This window comes from Geotrypetes seraphini, chromosome 9 (genome assembly GCF_902459505.1).
Source record: "Geotrypetes seraphini chromosome 9, aGeoSer1.1, whole genome shotgun sequence".
NCBI classification, from domain to species: domain Eukaryota; kingdom Metazoa; phylum Chordata; class Amphibia; order Gymnophiona; family Dermophiidae; genus Geotrypetes; species Geotrypetes seraphini.
Genome location: NC_047092.1, coordinates 131,087,789 through 131,105,399, shown reverse-complemented (window position 1 = coordinate 131,105,399; position 17,611 = coordinate 131,087,789). Strand labels below are relative to the sequence as shown.

The 17,611-nt window shown below is 43.2% G+C and overlaps 1 protein-coding gene across 6 annotated transcripts in view; it reads right to left on the bottom strand.

Annotated features, from left to right (window-relative positions):
• Nucleotides 1–3,878: 3,878 nt before the first annotated feature.
• Nucleotides 3,879–17,611, bottom strand: part of ANKMY1 (ankyrin repeat and MYND domain containing 1) — a 283,242-nt gene continuing 269,509 nt past the window's right edge. For 3 of the 6 annotated variants that reach the window (XM_033959160.1, XM_033959162.1, XM_033959161.1), the window contains 2 exons: nucleotides 14,982–15,136; nucleotides 3,880–5,705 (listed from right to left, as the gene is read on the bottom strand). In XM_033959160.1, coding sequence (XP_033815051.1) covers nucleotides 4,540–5,705; nucleotides 14,982–15,136 — 1,321 coding nt within the window. In that variant the 3' untranslated portion in view covers nucleotides 3,880–4,539. Of the gene's footprint in view, nucleotides 5,706–14,981; nucleotides 15,137–17,611 lie in introns of all 6 variants that reach the window. The other 3 variants (XM_033959164.1, XM_033959159.1, XM_033959163.1) reach the window with 3 other exon arrangements.

The window sequence follows — 17,611 nt, the reverse complement described above, 5'->3', positions numbered from 1 at the left end:
CTATGTAGGTTGAGTTCATATTGAGGGCCGTTCGTATAATTTTTAGGGGATTTTAGTTAGTTTTCTATCGTTAGAGGCCGATACAAGTTATGAATATCATAGTTTGAATGAGTTCAATAAGAGTTTCTAAATAAGGTGGTCATAAGCTAGTTGGCATTGACAATGCGTTCTAAACAAGTTTCTCTTTTGTAGTGGCACAACAGCAAGTTCTCTCCCCCGAGGAAGGCTTCATTAGCTGAAATGCTCCAAATCCAGTGAAAGCATCTGAAAGCGTTGGGTAGTTTATGGTCCCCCAATGTTGGCCATGGCTGAGAAGCCATTAAGATAAGTGTTGTTGCTCTTGTTGTTTTTGCATTAAGTGATAGTTGCTCTTGTCGCTCTTGCATCAAGTAGATAGTTTTGAATGATATATAATTGAAAGGAAATTTGTACTTTCTATTTGATTTAGTTAGTTAAATTATTCATCTTGATTAATAAATTAATAAATTCAACAAAAATTTAGGGTAGGCAGGAGGTTTTGAAGTAGATGATTACATTACATGCATTCAGAATGAGGACTTGAAATAACATCTAAGTTATAAGAGGTCTCTTTCCTGAGAATTATGCATTTTTATGATACTTCAACTTCGTTATTAAAATTATAGGGATGAGTTCTATTTTTTAATTTAGGTGTTGATTTATATGTTTAAAATAAATGAATTGAAACATTAACTTTTTTTTTTATGTTCAATCTTTTTATTAAATTTTTCAGAGAAAAAGAATAATTTAAAGCACTTTTTGTGCAAAAATAAAATTGTTAAATTTAGGTATTTATAAATTATCAAAAAAAAAACCCTATTGTGCTGGTTGGTACTTATTTTGTACTCAGCATGTCATATTTTTAAAATACACTTTACAACCATTTTAATTAAATACAATACAAAGAATCAAAGAAAGCAACATGCACTGAATTATAGTATATCAAGCAAAGAAATGTGGTACCAAGCCAGAATAAATTAAAATAAACTTATCCACGATCCCATACCCGTTTGAGTAAAGAGCATCACAATAAAATAAACAAACAGAACAATATCTTTAGGCGTACATCTAAATCTAATAAACACTCAAATATGGAAACCCTCTAACTTTAAACAGTTACCTGAATGCCTTATGGGTAAGATTCTAGTTCTATTAAAGAAGCATGCTCACAACTTAGATCAATTCATATAATTGAACTGGATCAGTAAACACTATATATAGTAAATTCTATATATAGTGCACAAGAAATTGGTGCCAACTAGAAGGGAAGTTTAGGTACTTACCTCAAAATCTATCTGTCAACACAGCTTATGAGTCCTGACAAGTGATTAAATCCCCCAAATCGCGAGCAGTTGCAGAAGGAATCAATACTTTTTCTTCAGCTCCACTTCCTTCCTTAGTGGGCTGTAATGTCTCTCTTCAGTTTGTACCAAAGCATATGATAATCACTACAATAAGAAACATAAGAAGGAGGGGCACATGGAACATCCCCGACAAGACACTTCTGTTCTGTTCTGTAACAAGAATGAACTATGTTAATCAAAACATAGCATATAAAACAAGGTGGAACAACCAAGCCACCTATCTGAGTTCAACCAGCACTATTTATGGAGTTTTCATACTCTCAATTGCATTTGTAATGATAATATTGTATTGTATTCATAATACCTGACTGGCATGAGGAAGATTTCCAGTTCTGGACAGACATATTTGCCCGAGTCAAATTATACTGACAGGTTGGGGTGTCAGGACTCATATGTTGTGTTAACAAAAAGATTATTAAGGTAAGTACCTAGTCTTCTCTTCTTTTACAAGCAGGATGTATCAAAGCAGTCCCTGGAATCTAGGGTGGGACAGATGAGCCTGCCCTTAACACTGAGGACCCAGAGGTAGTGTCCTTTTGTTCTGCTACATCCACTCTATAAAACTTAGTAAAGGTATGAAATGTGGACCATCTAGTGAAATGAGTCTATTAGTCAAAATCCTGTAGTACACAGCAGATGCAAGAGACTTGGAAAATGCATATAAGAATGAATGTTGTATATCTTGTTTTGAATTGTTTAGCTCTGTCCTATTTTAAAGTGGAGTTCCTTTCTATATATTGTATATTTGTAAACCGCGTGGACCTGTTGTATGAATAAGCAGTATAACAAGTTTTTATAAAATTTAAAACCGCTGTCCATGGAGAGATTTCTTCAAAACTTGGAACAGGAAATAATCAGAGGGAGCCAGGTCAGGACTGTAGGATGGATGTTTCAGCTGCTGAAACCCACATTCTCAGATGGCAGCCTGTGATTGTCATGACATGTGTACCAGTGCATTGTCAAGAAAAGGCAGCACGCCTGCTGTAAGTTTTTCTCATTTTTTTCTCCTTAATTGACTCCCCCATTGTGTTGGCATTAATTTTCCCTGGTTATGATTGTCTTGGGTGGCATGAACTCCAGAAGCAAAAGTCCATCATCCCAGAAGACAGCTGCCATGACCTTGCCTACAGATTTTTCTGTCTTGAAATTTTTTGGGGTGGGGGATGGCTTGTGCTTCCACTGCATTGACTCCATCTTGGACTCAGAATATCTGTGAGAGACCCAAGTCTCATCTCCAGTCACCAAACGATGAAAAAAAAAATTAACTTGGTCTTCACTGAGCATCTCCAAATTCTCCTGACTGAACTGGAGAGCCTTGTGGCCTTCTGATATGGTATCAGCATTCTTGGAACCCATCTTGTACATGCCCAAATTTTCATGAATTATTTTCCAAACTGTACCTGCCGAGATGCCCATTTCTTCAGCTATTCAGGAAAACCTTAATTCATCTGTTTGACAAAATTAAATCCTCAACTTTCTTCCACATTTCTGTGGAAGTTGGTTCCACAGGCCGTCCAGTGTGAGGGTCATCTTCAATGGACTCCCTTCCCCACTTATACTGCTTGTTCCAAAATTTTACTTTGTAGGATGATGGGGCAGACTCACATAAACTGCAGTCATGTGTTCATGGATCTCCTTTGGCTTTTTTCCCTTTTGTGAAAAGTTTTATCACTGAACGGTGCTCCAAATCTAGCAGTTTCTTACTTGATTCGCACAAGGACTCTTTTGACATCCTGTTTTTTTGTTTATATTTATTTCTAGTTTTATCCCCCTTTGTTTTTAATAATTTTAACTATATTTTGTAAACCACTTAGACTTTATGATAGACAGTATATCAAATCAATAATAAACTTGAAACTTGTTCCTTGGAATGTTAGACTCCCAGTGAGCGGCAACTGTGCATAAGTAATCTTGGGACGTGTCACAACATACACAGACTTGTTTCAACAAATATAATACTTTTTTTCATACTCACATAGAGAATTTGCGGGAGCCATTCAGGAAGCCACTTAGCATCGAGTAGCAGCACCAAAGCATGTTCCTGCTAGGTACTGCTCAGAGGCTAAAGCCGGAACACGTAGCAGCGAACAAACAGGTTAGCAGCAGGGCAGGAGTGTGGAAAGCTCGCTCCTGCCTGCTACACATCTGGACCACCAGGGATTCCAACGGCAGAGGAGGTACGATGGACAGGGCAGAGTGGGAGGACAGGGTGGAGAACCTGGGAGGGAAGGGGGCTGTGTGCAGTGCCTGACAGGAAGGAGGCTGGGTGCACAACAGCCTGATAGTGGAGGGAGGGAAGGGGGTTGGGTACAGTGCCTGGCAGGAAGGGGTCTGGGTGCAGTGCCTGGCAGAGAGGGGGCTGGGTGCAGAGCCTGACAGGGGAGGGAGGGGGCAATGGGTGCAGATCCTGGCAGGGCAGGGCACTTGAATATTAAGTCGCCCAACTTATATTTGAGTCAACAATTTTTCCTCCTTTATGGGGAGAAAAATGGAGGTTTTTACTTTTATTCAGATTGACTTATATTCGAGTATATACGGTAAATATTTTTTAATGTCAGACCCATTATAACTAATTTTATTATGATGTTATTAACTGCGCTGTATTTCTCACTTTTTCTTTTTGCTCCTTGTTGCTTGACCATCCTGCATCTCCTTTGTGTTTTTTCAGAAAAGCAGGTTGAAGTATATGCTGGTGCTTCTTTGAGTTATAACTGTTAGGATCTATTGTTTTGCACTGATTGCAGATTCTCTTTGCTGCCTGCCAAGAAACTGCTGCTCTAGGCAACTGACTAGTCTTGCCTAATTGTTGGGACAGCACTACCCCCACCAACTTTCGGATGCCAGGGATGGGGGTGCCTCACCTTAGGCATCAGTATCCTGAACTGCCCCTAGTCAATGCCTATTTTGGGTGCCCTATTATAGAATTACCCTCCAAATGCACAGAAATGGTTTTCTAAAATTACCTTCTGCATGACCTTTCTGGCAATGTTAGCAGAAACCAGTATATGTAACATACTGTAACTTAAAGACTGCCTTATCTTTTGTGCTAGACATATGAACCAGCAAAGGATATGTCTAAACAAATTATAATAAAAACTAATCAAGCCACTTTGGATTGATGCAAATTCAATATAATATGTTCATTTTTCATACAACATCAAATGAAACTGTAATTATCAATTGTATAGTCTTCTTTTTTCTCCATCATTTTACTATGATAGCCCATGCCTCTTCCTTCCATTCCCATAAGCCCTTTCATATGCATCCTCAGTTTATTGAACAACCCCAAGCCACCTTCTGCACTTATTGCCCTTCCCCTCTTTCCACTTTCCATGAGGAATCTCTCAGTTTCTCCCTTTCCAAACATCCCTTTAGGTGTCATCCTTTTCCCATATTGTCCTATGCCACTTCCTTCAGTTTCTCCCTTTGCAAGCATCCCTTTTGATGTTGCCTTTTTCCCATATTGTCCTATGCCGCTTCCTTCAGTTTCTCCCTTTTCAAGCATCCCCTTTTTCCCATATTGTCCTATGCTGCTTCCTTCAGTTTCTCCCTTTTCAAGCATCCCTTTTGATGTCATCTTTTTCCCATATTGTCCTATGCCGCTTCCTTCAGTTTCTCCCTTTGCAAGCATCCCCTTTTTCCCATATTGTCCTATGCTGCTTCCTTCAGTTTCTCCCTTTGCCCCAAGTCCTTTCATTGCCATTTTCTTACCATGACTGTCCATGATGCCTTCTTCATCTTCTGTTTTTGACATTAACCCTTTTGATGACATTCTTGAACTCTGGCTTTCCCTGCTACTTCCTTGAATTTCATCTTTTTTTGATCTCATTTTTTTACTGCGGCTTTCCTTGCTGTCTTCTTCATCTTCTTCGTTTCCCATAATCCCTTTTGATGTGGTACTTCCTTTCAATGCTGCCTTTTTACTGTAACTTTCTTTGCTGATTCCTTCAATTTCTCTTTTTGCCATAGCCCCCTTTTGCAATACCTTTTTACCCTCATAATCTTCCCTTGCCATAGACTCTTTCCGCATCTTTTGACCAAAGGTATCCTTATCGCTCCACTCACTTGATCCTTTTTCCTTAATCCCTTTATGAGCCATCCGTGCACTTCGACTACCTGTGCTGCTCCTATCCATCTCATCATCATCATCATCTGCTAAAATCCCTTTCTGCATCATCTTTGTTTTGTGAGTTCCTGCACTGCTTTTATCAATTGAATCCTGACGCATCTGCTTGGTACTCTGTCTTTCTTTTCTTCTTTCATCAGTTTGGCGTTTGCTGCCCTGTTTGTCTGAAATAATATTACTGGAATGCTGAAGCCGATCTAGAAAAAAAAAACACACAACAACTTTACCACACAGAAAACATATGCATTATTTTTTGCATATTGCTTCCTTGGATACCATTACTATTGTCATCATGCTAACACAAATGAACTTTGCTATAAAGATAAGTTTTGCAGCAAGCTCTGAATTATTCTCAGGAAATATTCACTTTTAATTACATCATGAATGCTTCAAATTACTCACTGATAAGAGCAAAAAAAACCCGATTAAAATCTACTGATTCAAGACTACCCAAAATTGCTCATGGTTTACAAAAATCCTTACTTATTAAAAGCCCTATTCTATTAAATTTAAAATATGTACAAACTTAACATGTTTTTGAAATCATTGAAGATTAATTCCCCCCCCCCCCCCATTTATATCAAGATATTCAGCACCAGGCAGCACCTGGACACTAAAGCCCGGATTCTGCATAGGATGCCCGGTCTCAGAAGCCGATGGGCGTCCTATATAGAATCAGGCCTAGTCCGCCTAAAGTAAACCAGATTTTGTAACCAAAGTCCATGTTATAGATGCCGGTTAGATAATCGGGTTATTGCTATACTTATTGCGGCATGGGATCTCCATAAGTATAGTGGCTGTAGCTGGGCCGCCAGTCCCACCCCCAATGAATATTGCAGGAAGGATGCCCAATCCTTCCTGCCTGGAAGACCCCCAACACGCCCCCCCCTCCCCGAAGATCACCGGCAGGAGGGTGCCCAACTCCTCCTGCTGAAAGACCCACCTCCACCCCCGAAGATCAACGGCAGGAGGGTGCCTAACCCCTCCTGCCGGAAGATCCCCCCCCATTAGATCGCCGGCAGGAGGGTGCCCAACCCCATCTGCTGGAAGATCCCCACCCCTTGAAGAACACCGGTAGGAGGGTGCCCAACCCCTCCTGACAGAAGATGCTTCCACCCCTTGAAGTTCGCTGGCAGGAGGGTGGCCAATTCCTCCTTCCGGAAGATGTCCGCACCCCCCCAAGATCATAGGCTGGAAGGTGCCCAACCCCTCCTGCTGGAAGACAACCCACCCCTGAAGATCGCTGGCAGGAGGGTGCCTAACCCCTCCTGCCGGAAGACGCCCCCCACCCCCTGAAGATCACCGGCAGGAGAGTGTCCATCCCCTCCTGCCAGAAGACCCCACACACGTGGATCCCCTGCTAAAACACCCCCCCCCCCGGACCCTCCCCAGGCAGGTTGCCAACATTGGAGGCACCTCCGGGAGCCTAGGGAGGCCCACATGCCCGCCTAAGTTCGCCTAAGGCTAGTCCTGGGCCTGGTTTGCCCCAGAAGTCACTTAAGGCGAACCTAGGTGGCTGTAAGCGTCTCCACAGCAGAACGGGAGATGCTTACAATGTAGGCCAAATGAATGCAAATGCAGCAGGAGGAATGCCGAATTCCACCTGCCCGGAAGACCCCCGAAGATCGCCGGCAGGAGGGTGCCCAACCCCTCCTGCCGGAAGACTCCCCACCCCCTTGAAGATCGCCAGCAGGAGGGTGCCCAACCCTTCCTGCTAGATGACCCCACACACATGTGGACCTCCCCCTACTAAGAGCCCCCACTCGGATCCCCCCACTAACCTTAAATGTTGGCCGGTTGGGTCTTCCTACCATCCAGCCGGCAGGCCCACCTCCATCGAAATGAGGTGGGCTTGTCCCTTCCCGGTGCATTGTGGGATGCCTAAGGCCTGATTGTCCCAGGTGCCTAAGGTCCCTCCTATGGGCAGGGCCTTATGCACATGGGCCAACTAGAATCTTAGGTTGGTCTGTGCCTAAGGCCCAGCTCATAGGAGGGGCCTTAGGTTCCTGGACCAATCAGGCCTTAGGCCCCTACCCAGTGCATCCCACAATGCACCGGGAAGGGACAGGCCCACCTCATTTTGATGGAGGTGGGCCTGCCAGCTGGATGGTAGGAAGACCCATCTGTCCAACATTTAAGGTTTGGGGGGGTCTAGCAGGGGGAGGTCCACATGTGTGGGGGGGCCATTTGGCAGGAAGGGTTAGCTAGGGGGGAGAGCAGAGAGAGAGAGAGTAGAAAGAGGGGTAGGGTAGAAAGAGTAACATCAAACTCCTTCAGGTTGATCAAATGCAGGGTTCAGGTTGAGCAAATACAGGGCTCTCACCTCTGGTCTGTGCTGCTGGGCTCCTGGTAAAATCTCTCTCCATTCTCTTTTGTACCAGAGAGGAGGTGCAATCAAGTGAGGTAGGACATAGTACTACTCAAAAGGGTCCAGAGAAGAGCGACAAAAATGGTTAAGGGACTAGAGGAGTTGCCATACAATGAGAAGCTAGAGAAACTGGGCCTCTTCTCTCTTGAAAAGAGGAGACTGAGAGGGGACATGATTGAAACATTTAAGATATTGAAGGGAATTGATTTAGTAGAGAAAGAGAGATTGTTCACCCTCTCCAAGGTGATGAGAATGAGAGGGCACTCGCTAAAGTTAAAAGGGGATAGATTCCGTACAAACATAAGGAAGCTTTTCTTCACCCAGAGAGTGGTAGAAATCTGGAATGCTTTTCTAGAGGCTGCTTTAGGGGAAAGCACCCTTCAGGAATTCAAGAAAAGATTAGATAAGTTCCTGCTGGAACAGAACAAATTCAGGTAAGGCTAGACTCAAATAGGGCACTGGTCTTTAACCTAAAGGCCGCCGTGTGAGCGGACTGCTGGGCAGGATGGACCACTGGTGTAACCCAGCAGCGGCAAATCTTATGTTCTTATGTAGTACTCCGTAACATTCCTTTTCTTTTAATATGCGGCACAGTTCAACTAAATTGAGGCAAACAGAAGCAAGAAAATCTTGTCTCACAGAGGAGAGAAACGGAACTCACCAGGTGTGTGCTTCCATCTTGATCACTCCCACATGGTGGCTTGGGGGGGGCAGGGAGAGAGAAAGAAAGATGGTGGCTTGAGGGTCATGGAGAAAAAAAGGGGTCAGGAAAGAAAGACAGAAAGAAGGGGGGCATGAAGAGAGAAAGAAAGGGGAGGGGGCAGGAAGAGAGGAAGAAAAAGTTGGCGGAGGGAATTTTTGTGTGTCGGGTGGCAGGGGCAGGCAGGGAGAGGAAGAAAAAGTTGGACTCATGGACAGATAGAGATGTTGGTTGAGGAATGGAATGAGGTCTGGAGGAGAGGAAGCATGCAGGCGGAAGAAAGAAGGGAAGAAATATTGGATGCACAGTCAGAAGGAAGTGCAACCAGAGACTCATGAAATCACCAGACAACAAAGGTAGGAAAATTATTTTATTCTCAATTTAGTGATCAAAATGTGTTCATTTTGAGAATTTATATCTGCTGTCTATATTTTGCACTATGGCCCCCTTTTACTAAACCGCAATAGTGGTTTTTAGCGCAGGACACCTATGAGCGTCAGGAGCAGCGCAGGGCATTCAGCGCAGCTCCCTGCGCTAAAAACCAGTATCACGGTTTAGTAAAAGAGAAGGGGATATATTTGTCTATTTTTGTATAGTTGTTACTGAGGTGACATTGCATATTTTAAAGTCATCTGCCTTGACCTCTTTGAAAATTATAATTAAAATTTTCTCTGCGTACAGTGTGCTTTGTGTTTTTAAAAAATTTATTGTTGGTAGATCATTTTTACTTGGTCATTTTAAAAGTAGCTCACAAGCTTGGTCATTTTAAAAGTAGCTTGCACCCCTGCTTTAGAGCATACCATATTGTCCTTAACTGTGGTTATTTAGTGGAGTTTCTTCTTAGTAAATCATATGCCCTGAATATGAATCCCATCTACATGGGTTCCCCAGCTTAGTGTGGATGCATCTTTGGTGAGCACAATTTGACCTGCTAGAATTTGGTAGGAAGCCCCTTTGATAAGACTATAATGATCCACCACCAAGATGTACAATCCCATAGAGGCTTAGTGACACAGACATCTTGAAACATTTGAGAGGCCTGAGTCTACTGAGTGCTCAGGGTAGGGTTACCATATTTGGAGCCTCACAAACCTGGATGCATGGCCCCACCTATTCCGCCCCATCCCCACCTTGTTCTGCCTCCAAATAACCAGTTCCGTTTTAAGTCCTACGCTGTTCCGCCCATCAAAGCTTCACCTTCTTTACCAATGCATTGTAGGGCCTTGGGCATATGCGGATGTGTGTGACATTATCCGTGCATGTGTAGAGGCCCTCCAGATGCGACGGAGCTCATTGGGGCTTTCTAAAACCCAAACTGCTAGGTTTTGGAAAGTCTGTCTGTCTGGTAACCCTAGCTCAGAGTCAATTGGGCCAAAGATGTGACCCAATATTTTTAATATGCCCCATGCTGATGTCTGCTGACTAATTTCTATTTCTCTCATGATGGATACTAAAGTGGTAATTTTTTCTTTCATGTCAAAGGCTTTCACCTCAGTTGTGTTTTGCAGAGCTATTATCAATTGCAGTTTGTCATCTGAAATCACGGGTGACATCAAGAAGGCTTATGATTGTGCCCAAGGCACTGCAAGCTCCAATTGTGGGCATCTGTTCCAAATATGATCTTGCTGTATCATACACACTTCTAAATGACTCTGGGGGCTTCTTTTTCTGGGAAAAATACATGCATATTTAAGGGGGAAATTATCAAGATGCATTAGAGGCTTGTTATGTTATTTGCCCCTTAATGTGATTTAAATTGTCCTAACCCAGCTTTACTCATCTTACACCCATTACTGTGGGTTACATAATGAAATGCAAAACATGCAAATGCATTAAAACAACTATTATTATATAAAAACCATAATGTGATTTGTGCACAGGGACCCTGATTCTATAAAGACACCTAAAATAAGGCACTTAGATCGGTGCACCTAGCCGATCTGGGCGCCTAACAATGTTTTTAAGTGGTTTAATCAGTGCTGCTATTTGAAAGCACTATTAAAAACCAATTAAAATGATTAAAAAATTAATTAACTGATAGGTGCCTAACTCATTAGGTGTCTACCACTTCAAGGTAGGCATCTACCCCAATACATCAACCAGCAAGTAGGCATAATTAGGGGCAGATATGGGGTGGAGTTTGAGTATAGATCGACTTAGGTGCTGGTAGGTGCTTACCTTAGGTGCACTCATTTAGGCCAAGAAAACCCTGGCCTAAATGGCAGTGCATCTAAGGATTCAATGCCTACCAGCACCTAAGACTGCTTAGGCACAGCTAGGCACAATTCTATAAACGGTGCCTAGTGGCTGATTGACAACCATGGCTAACAGCGCCTATAACAGACATGGGCAAACTATGGCTGGCAGGTCATATCTGGCCCATTTAGTTTTTTAATAGGTGGCGTCAGAGGTGGCTGTAGTTTGCCCATGTCTGCCTTTCTCTTACCATCATCGTGTGCGGCAACTGCTGCAAAGCGCCAGACAGCCCTGTTCTGTGGCGGCCATGAAATACTGCTCTTGTGGGTGGTCACGCCATCCTGAGTCAACTGGAAATGCGGGGCAATGAACGGATTCACCTAGGCCAGAGAGGCGACGGACAAATACATGTTGGGCTGATGCTGCAGAAGCCACCTTGTAATGAGCTTTGTTTGCCCTTTGGGGAAGGGGTTTTTCTTTCTTTCTTTGTTGTTAATCTTTGCTGTTTCCTCCTGCAGCATCAGACCTCCCTCCCCCCCCACACACACACACTCTTCCTTGTGTGCAGCGGAGACGATCTGTTTAACTGTCGCTCAGCTCCTTTGTCAAATTTAAGAACCCATTGTGGCCCATGAGTCAAAAAGTTTGTCCATCCCTGGTCTATAACTTAGGTACTGTGTGAAACAGTAAGGGATTATCTTCCGCTAATGCTACCATTCCACTTCCATATAGCAGGGGCTGCCAGCCCAAGACTGAGTGGACTACATGTCTCAGACCACACTGGGCTTTATAGCTCAGTGCTCAGCTACTTTAACAAGGACACCCTGCCAGGGCAGGATTAACCAATAGGCCAAGTAGGCACGTGCCTAAGGCCCGAAATGGTCAGGGGGGCCCGATGAAGGAGGGCATCAGCATTGTTTTTTTCCAAACAGCGATGGGCCCCTCCAGCATCGATCAGCAATGCAGGCCCCCCCCGATCGGTAATGCGGGCTCCATCCAGATTGGCAACATGCCCCCCCCCCCATCGACGGAAAGTAAGACAAGCAAGCAGCGCGGGAAAGAAAGGCAACGGGAACTGTAATTGTGCAAGCGGTGCTGCTTGTCCAAAGCTTCCCTCTGACGCAGCTTCCTGTTTCCGCCTGGGCGCATAGTGGGGTGGAGCGGGACAGGGGGCCAAGTGTACTTGTGTGCCTAGGGGCCCTCGATGGATTAATCCTGCCCTGCACCCTGCTGAGTCAGAGGGTGGGGTTCATCAGGAAGGTTTTTCACTGCCACAGAAGAGAATCATTAGGGAGAGATCCCAGAGTTGCTGTATTCAAGCCCTGAGAAGGACTGGAGTGAGAAAGCTATCCAAGAACCCATCCAGAAAAGCACTAGAGAGGTGAGCTTCTAATCCAAGAACTCCATAAACTAAACCTGTTTGTTTAAAGGTGACTGTCCTATGTTTGGGGTGTGGCAGCTGAGCTAATGCGATTTGAGATTGTTGCTGGAGAAAAGGGGCTTCTTTCTCCTAAAGGTTCTTCTGTTTGGACTATTTAACAAGTGAAGTAGGAACCAGACTTATAGTGCTTTAAACATGATAGAACTGGGGAAATTGACCTAAAGCTGACTGGACTGGAATATGATATGGCTATCTGCCTAAAGCAAGGGTGCTCACACTTTTTGGGCTTGCGAGCTACTTTTAAAATGACCAAGTCAAAATGATCTACCAACAATAAAATTAAAAAAAAAAACACAAAGCACACTGTACGCTGAGAAAATGTTAATTATCATTCCTATTCCGGGGTTTTTTCAAAGAGGTCAAGGCAGATGACTCTATGCACTGTCACCTCAGTAACAACTATACAAAAATAGACAAATATACCCCCATCCCTTTTTACTAAACCACAATAGCAGTTTTTAGCACAGAGAGCTGCAATGAATGCCCAGCGCTGCTCTCGACGCTCATAGGCTCCCTGCACTAAAACCGCTATTGTGGTTTAGTAAAAGGGGGGCCATACTGCAAAATATAGACAGCAGATATAAATTCAGACACATTTTGATCACTAAATCAAAAATAAAATCATTTTTCCTACCTTAGTTGTCTGGTGATTTCAGGAGTCTATGGTTGCACTTTCTTCTTCTAACTGTGCATCCAATCTTTCTTCCCTTCTTTCAGCCTGCATGCTTCCTCTCCTCCAGACCTCATTCCCTCCCCCAACTTTTTCTTCCTCTCTCCCTGCCCTTTCTTTCTCCCTGCCTCCCTTTCTTTTTTTCTGTTTCCCTTCTTTCTCCCTGCCTGCCCCCTTTCTTTATTTCTCCCTGCCCTCCACCAAGACACTGCTGCCACCATTGGGGAACAGGCCCTCAAGCCACCGCCGACGCCATTGGGTAACAGGCCCCAAAGCCGCCGCTGCCGCAAGCTCTCCCTGCTTCCCTGCGTCGGGCCAATCGGCTGGCCTGACCTTCCTCTCCGACGGCAGAATTGACATCGGGGAGAGGAAGGCTGATCGGCCCGGTAGATCGCCAAGGCAAAGTGAGTCTATCACGGAGCCCGGGATGGGCTCCACGATCGACTCACTTTGCCTTGGCGATCTACCAGTTGATCGCGATCGACCTATTGGACACCCCTGGCCTAAAGTGTATAGGCTGCTGCACTTAGACACAAGATATAAAAGTATATCTTTGCCTTTCCTGAGTCTATGAGGGAATAGGCCCAAGTAGATGTCTCAATAAAACATTTTATTGCACCTTCTAAAGTGGTTTATGTGTACTGATTGGGTAAATGTGCAGTGTTCCTGGAAAACCCGGCATGGAATCTCTCACACGCTATTTATAGAATCAGGTTCAGGATGCATACTGCAAGTTGCTTTATGGCCCTTAAATCAAGGAAAAATAACCCCAGCCAAAAGTTGGGATTATTTTACCATTCTGGAACCTTGAAGCCATAATACAATGCTTCCAGGCCTGATCTCATAGAGTTCATGGGGCCAATTGAAACTCCTCCAGATCAGATCTCCTCACTTCTCTAAGAGGGAAGAGATCGGAGAAGGTTAATCTCAGCAGGAGGGGCCGTGTGTGAGTCATAGCAGTGGAAACTGAGAAGGGAACCGGGAAGAAACTTGGTAGTGGGCTAGTCTAGAGAGCAGAGGAGTCACACACGAAAATAGTACGTCAGTGTCGTATAGAGATAGCAAGGTTGAGAGGAAGGGTAAAAAATTCTGCTTGTACCACAATCAAAAAGGTCCAGTCCCCTTTTTAATCACTTTGTCATGTGATCCTTGGAGGTGTAGGAGGGGAACCTGTTCAGGTAGGCCAGAGGTTTCTCACTGAGCAAGCATTACATGACATCCTAAATCAGTGTACTCTTCAACAAATTATACATTTGTACAATGAATCCCAATTCTATAAGTCTTTCAATCTAACTGAATACATAAGACAATGGGAACAAAAATGAATTATTCAAGGCCATAGGGAGTGCCCCTAAAGGAAATGTGATTCACATTATTAATGGAAGAAAGAGGAATTGAATGTGTCAGTTCAAAAAAAGGTATCTTATATTTTTTACCTTTTTGGTTTTAGCCATCTTTATTCTGCTATCCCCTGAATTCTATAAAGGGTACCCCAATTTGAGATGTGTGTGCAGCACAATTGGTTAATGAGCCACTAATAATCAATTAATTGGACACCAGCAATCAAGTATTGTGTGCATATCTAGATGCACACTATTCTATAATACCAGGTGCCAAAATCCCATAGCATGCAACCCAAAAGAGGACATGGCCAGGGAAGGGATAAGGGCAGGTCAGGGGCATTCTGAAAATTTGAGCACAATGTTGTAGAATACTGGGAATGTGCACTCAACTTGTGTGCCAGGATTTATACCTGGTTTCAGCAAGTATAAAGTCCTCACACCCAAAGTTGGGCATGGGAATTGGCGCTACATACTATTCTATAAAGAAACACTCAGCTGGTAATATTCTTAATAGAATAGTGCTGAGGACCAATTTTTTCCAGTAGTGATTTTTGAGCACCATTTACGGAATATGGCCCTATATGACCTGGATCATCTGTCTTGCATGTTAAAAAATTGCAGGTGCTTTTGAGACTCTGCACAGTGACCCAGCGTTTAGAATAACAGATATAGTACTCCAACATTTTCTTACAGAGATTGCAAGAGATTATTATCAACTTTCTGACAGTTTCCATATTAAATATCCTCCAACCTACCTTTTAATGCAGCACACTCATCTTTGTGGTACTCATTCCAGATTTTCTTTTTACAAAAACTGCTGCAAGTATACACTGCCTTACAGTTAGGACAAGGAGTTAGCTGCACACCTACTGACCTGCCACAACCATAGCAATACTTAAAGGTGGAGGGCCTGTAGAAAACATAGTTTTATTTTTGTCACCAAAGAATATTCATTTCCACTGTCATAAGAAGCATGTTCACTTGCAAACACTACTATGCATATAGCAATAATTTTGTTTAAAGCATTATTTCAACATGAAATATTCAGCTGGACATGATAGCATGGCTTTACAGGTCTATAGGAGAAACTGCCTTCACAACGGTGAGAAGCAAGAAACAACAACGAAAGAGACAAGTTGGTGCTCAATCCTATTTATTTGTAACAGACTCGACACAATCGTGTTTCGGCCCTAAACAATTGAAAATGGACATGGTTTAGCCACACACACTGTCATTTTCTGAGAAGGTGTTTCTTTTGGCAACTCCATGCAGTACTTGAGCAAGAGCATCAGTACATTTTAACTATCATGTTAGGATAAGCAAGACTCCTGAGACAGGCCTGTTTAAGGCCGAAACACGATCGTGTCAAGTCTGTTACAAATAAATAGGATTGAGCATCAACTGGTCTCCTTCGTTGTTGTTTCTTGTTTTACAGGTCTATATACACGGGCCCTGATTCTGTAAATAGTGCCTAGAACATAGGTGCCAAAAAGCACGGTGCACAACGCCTGTCAATCTTCAGTTAGCAAATATTTATAAAATTGTATATAGAGGCGCCTAAAGTGAACTTAAGTGCCCCCTATTTATGCCTAAATACTGGTGCCTAAGTCCAGTTTAGGTACTTACATACAAAACACTACTACTACTATTACTATTAATTATTTCTATAGTGCTACTGGATGCACGCAGCGCTGCAGAGTCACAGAGAGAAAGAAAACAGTCCCTGCTCAAAAGAGCTTACAATCTAAACAGGCAAGACAGACAAACAGGATGTCATGGATACAGTTAAGGGGAATGGTTAATCAGCGGGCTGGGTTGGAGGGCAGAGGAATAGGGTTAAGGATTGAAAGTTATAACCATGCCCATTTCCCGGTAGGCACCTTGGACTAGGCACCTACCTAAAAGTCTTAGAGCTCCTTTTATCAAGGTGTGCTACGGGGGTTAGCGCGTCAGACATTTCATCACGCGCTAACCCCCACGGCACACCAAAAAACTAACGCCTTGTCAATGGAGGCGTTAGCGACTAGCGCGGCAGGCGGTTGAATGTGCGGTATTCCGCACGTTAACCGCCTACCACAGCTTGATAAAAGGAGCCCTTAGTTGCCTACCACCCAATTAATTTAATTTTTTGCTAATTATGAGCTGCTAATTACTTATTATAAGTATTGATTAAGTTTATTAAATAATTTAGATGCCTAGATCTGCTAGGTTCACTGATCTAGGTGCCTAATTTTAGGTGCCTTTTATAGAATCAGGGCCATGATGAATGGCATAATAACATGGTAACACCATGAGGGTTCATTCAACCGGTCCAATTTAGATTTGTGCACATGTATAGATGCACATGTTGGGGCATTTTAGAAAGAATGTCCAAGTCAGAATTGGTACATCCCACTCATAACATCCCAGAAAACGTTCATCTCACAACCATTTTCAAAATGGGAAAATGTTGGGGGTTTTCTGTTCAAAAAAAGTTGAGAACATCTAAAACAAAAAGCCATTTTCCAAAATAAAATATCCAAATTAAGAACGTTGAAAAATGCAGGACAAGGACATCAATCTTTCTTATCTATCTATATGCTACATCTTTGCTTACTTCCTAAGCTGCTTATAAAATGTTTTATCGTGTATTGTGTTGACAATGTAATGTAGCATATTATGGGGTTCATTTTCAAAAAAGCAGATGTCAAAAAAAAAAAAAAAACAGCATAAATTGACACTTGGATATTTTAATCGCCAAAACATCCCAAGTGCCGATCTTTGAAACTAAATTTTCAGATGTCTTGCAGGGCATTCACCCTCCAGAACATGTAAATGTTAAGGAGGTGGGATTTGGGAAGGCTTGGATGTCTTTCAAGATGTCCAGAGTGCCATTTGGATGTTCAAAGTTAGACTTGTTTTCAAAGTGTCTAAGTGCCAAAAAGGTATCCAAACTGATCAGATGACCACTGGAGGGATGAAAAAATGGCCCTCACACATTCCCCCAGTGGTCACGAACTCCCCTCCTACCTCCCAAAGATGTGAAAGAAACAGTACATACAAGCCTTTGGGATAGCTGCAGATATTATGGGATATCCTAGTAGTGCATCAAGCAGGTATCTGGAGTAGCCTGGTTGGTGGTGTAGTGAATCATTGAGAGGGGGATTCAGACTCATATCCTATGCTACCTACTACATTTATAGTTGAAAGTGTGAGCCTGCCAAATCCCCCCAAAACCTACTATACTGCCTTATAGGTGATACCTGGATACATAAGGGCTATTGGGGAGGTAGACAGATGAGTATAGTAGGTTTTGTGGGAGTTTGGGGTGGCTCACCATACACTATAAAGGGGTTCTGCTAAAATACTGCATGTACCTGGCACCCTATATGTGAAGTTCACAGTT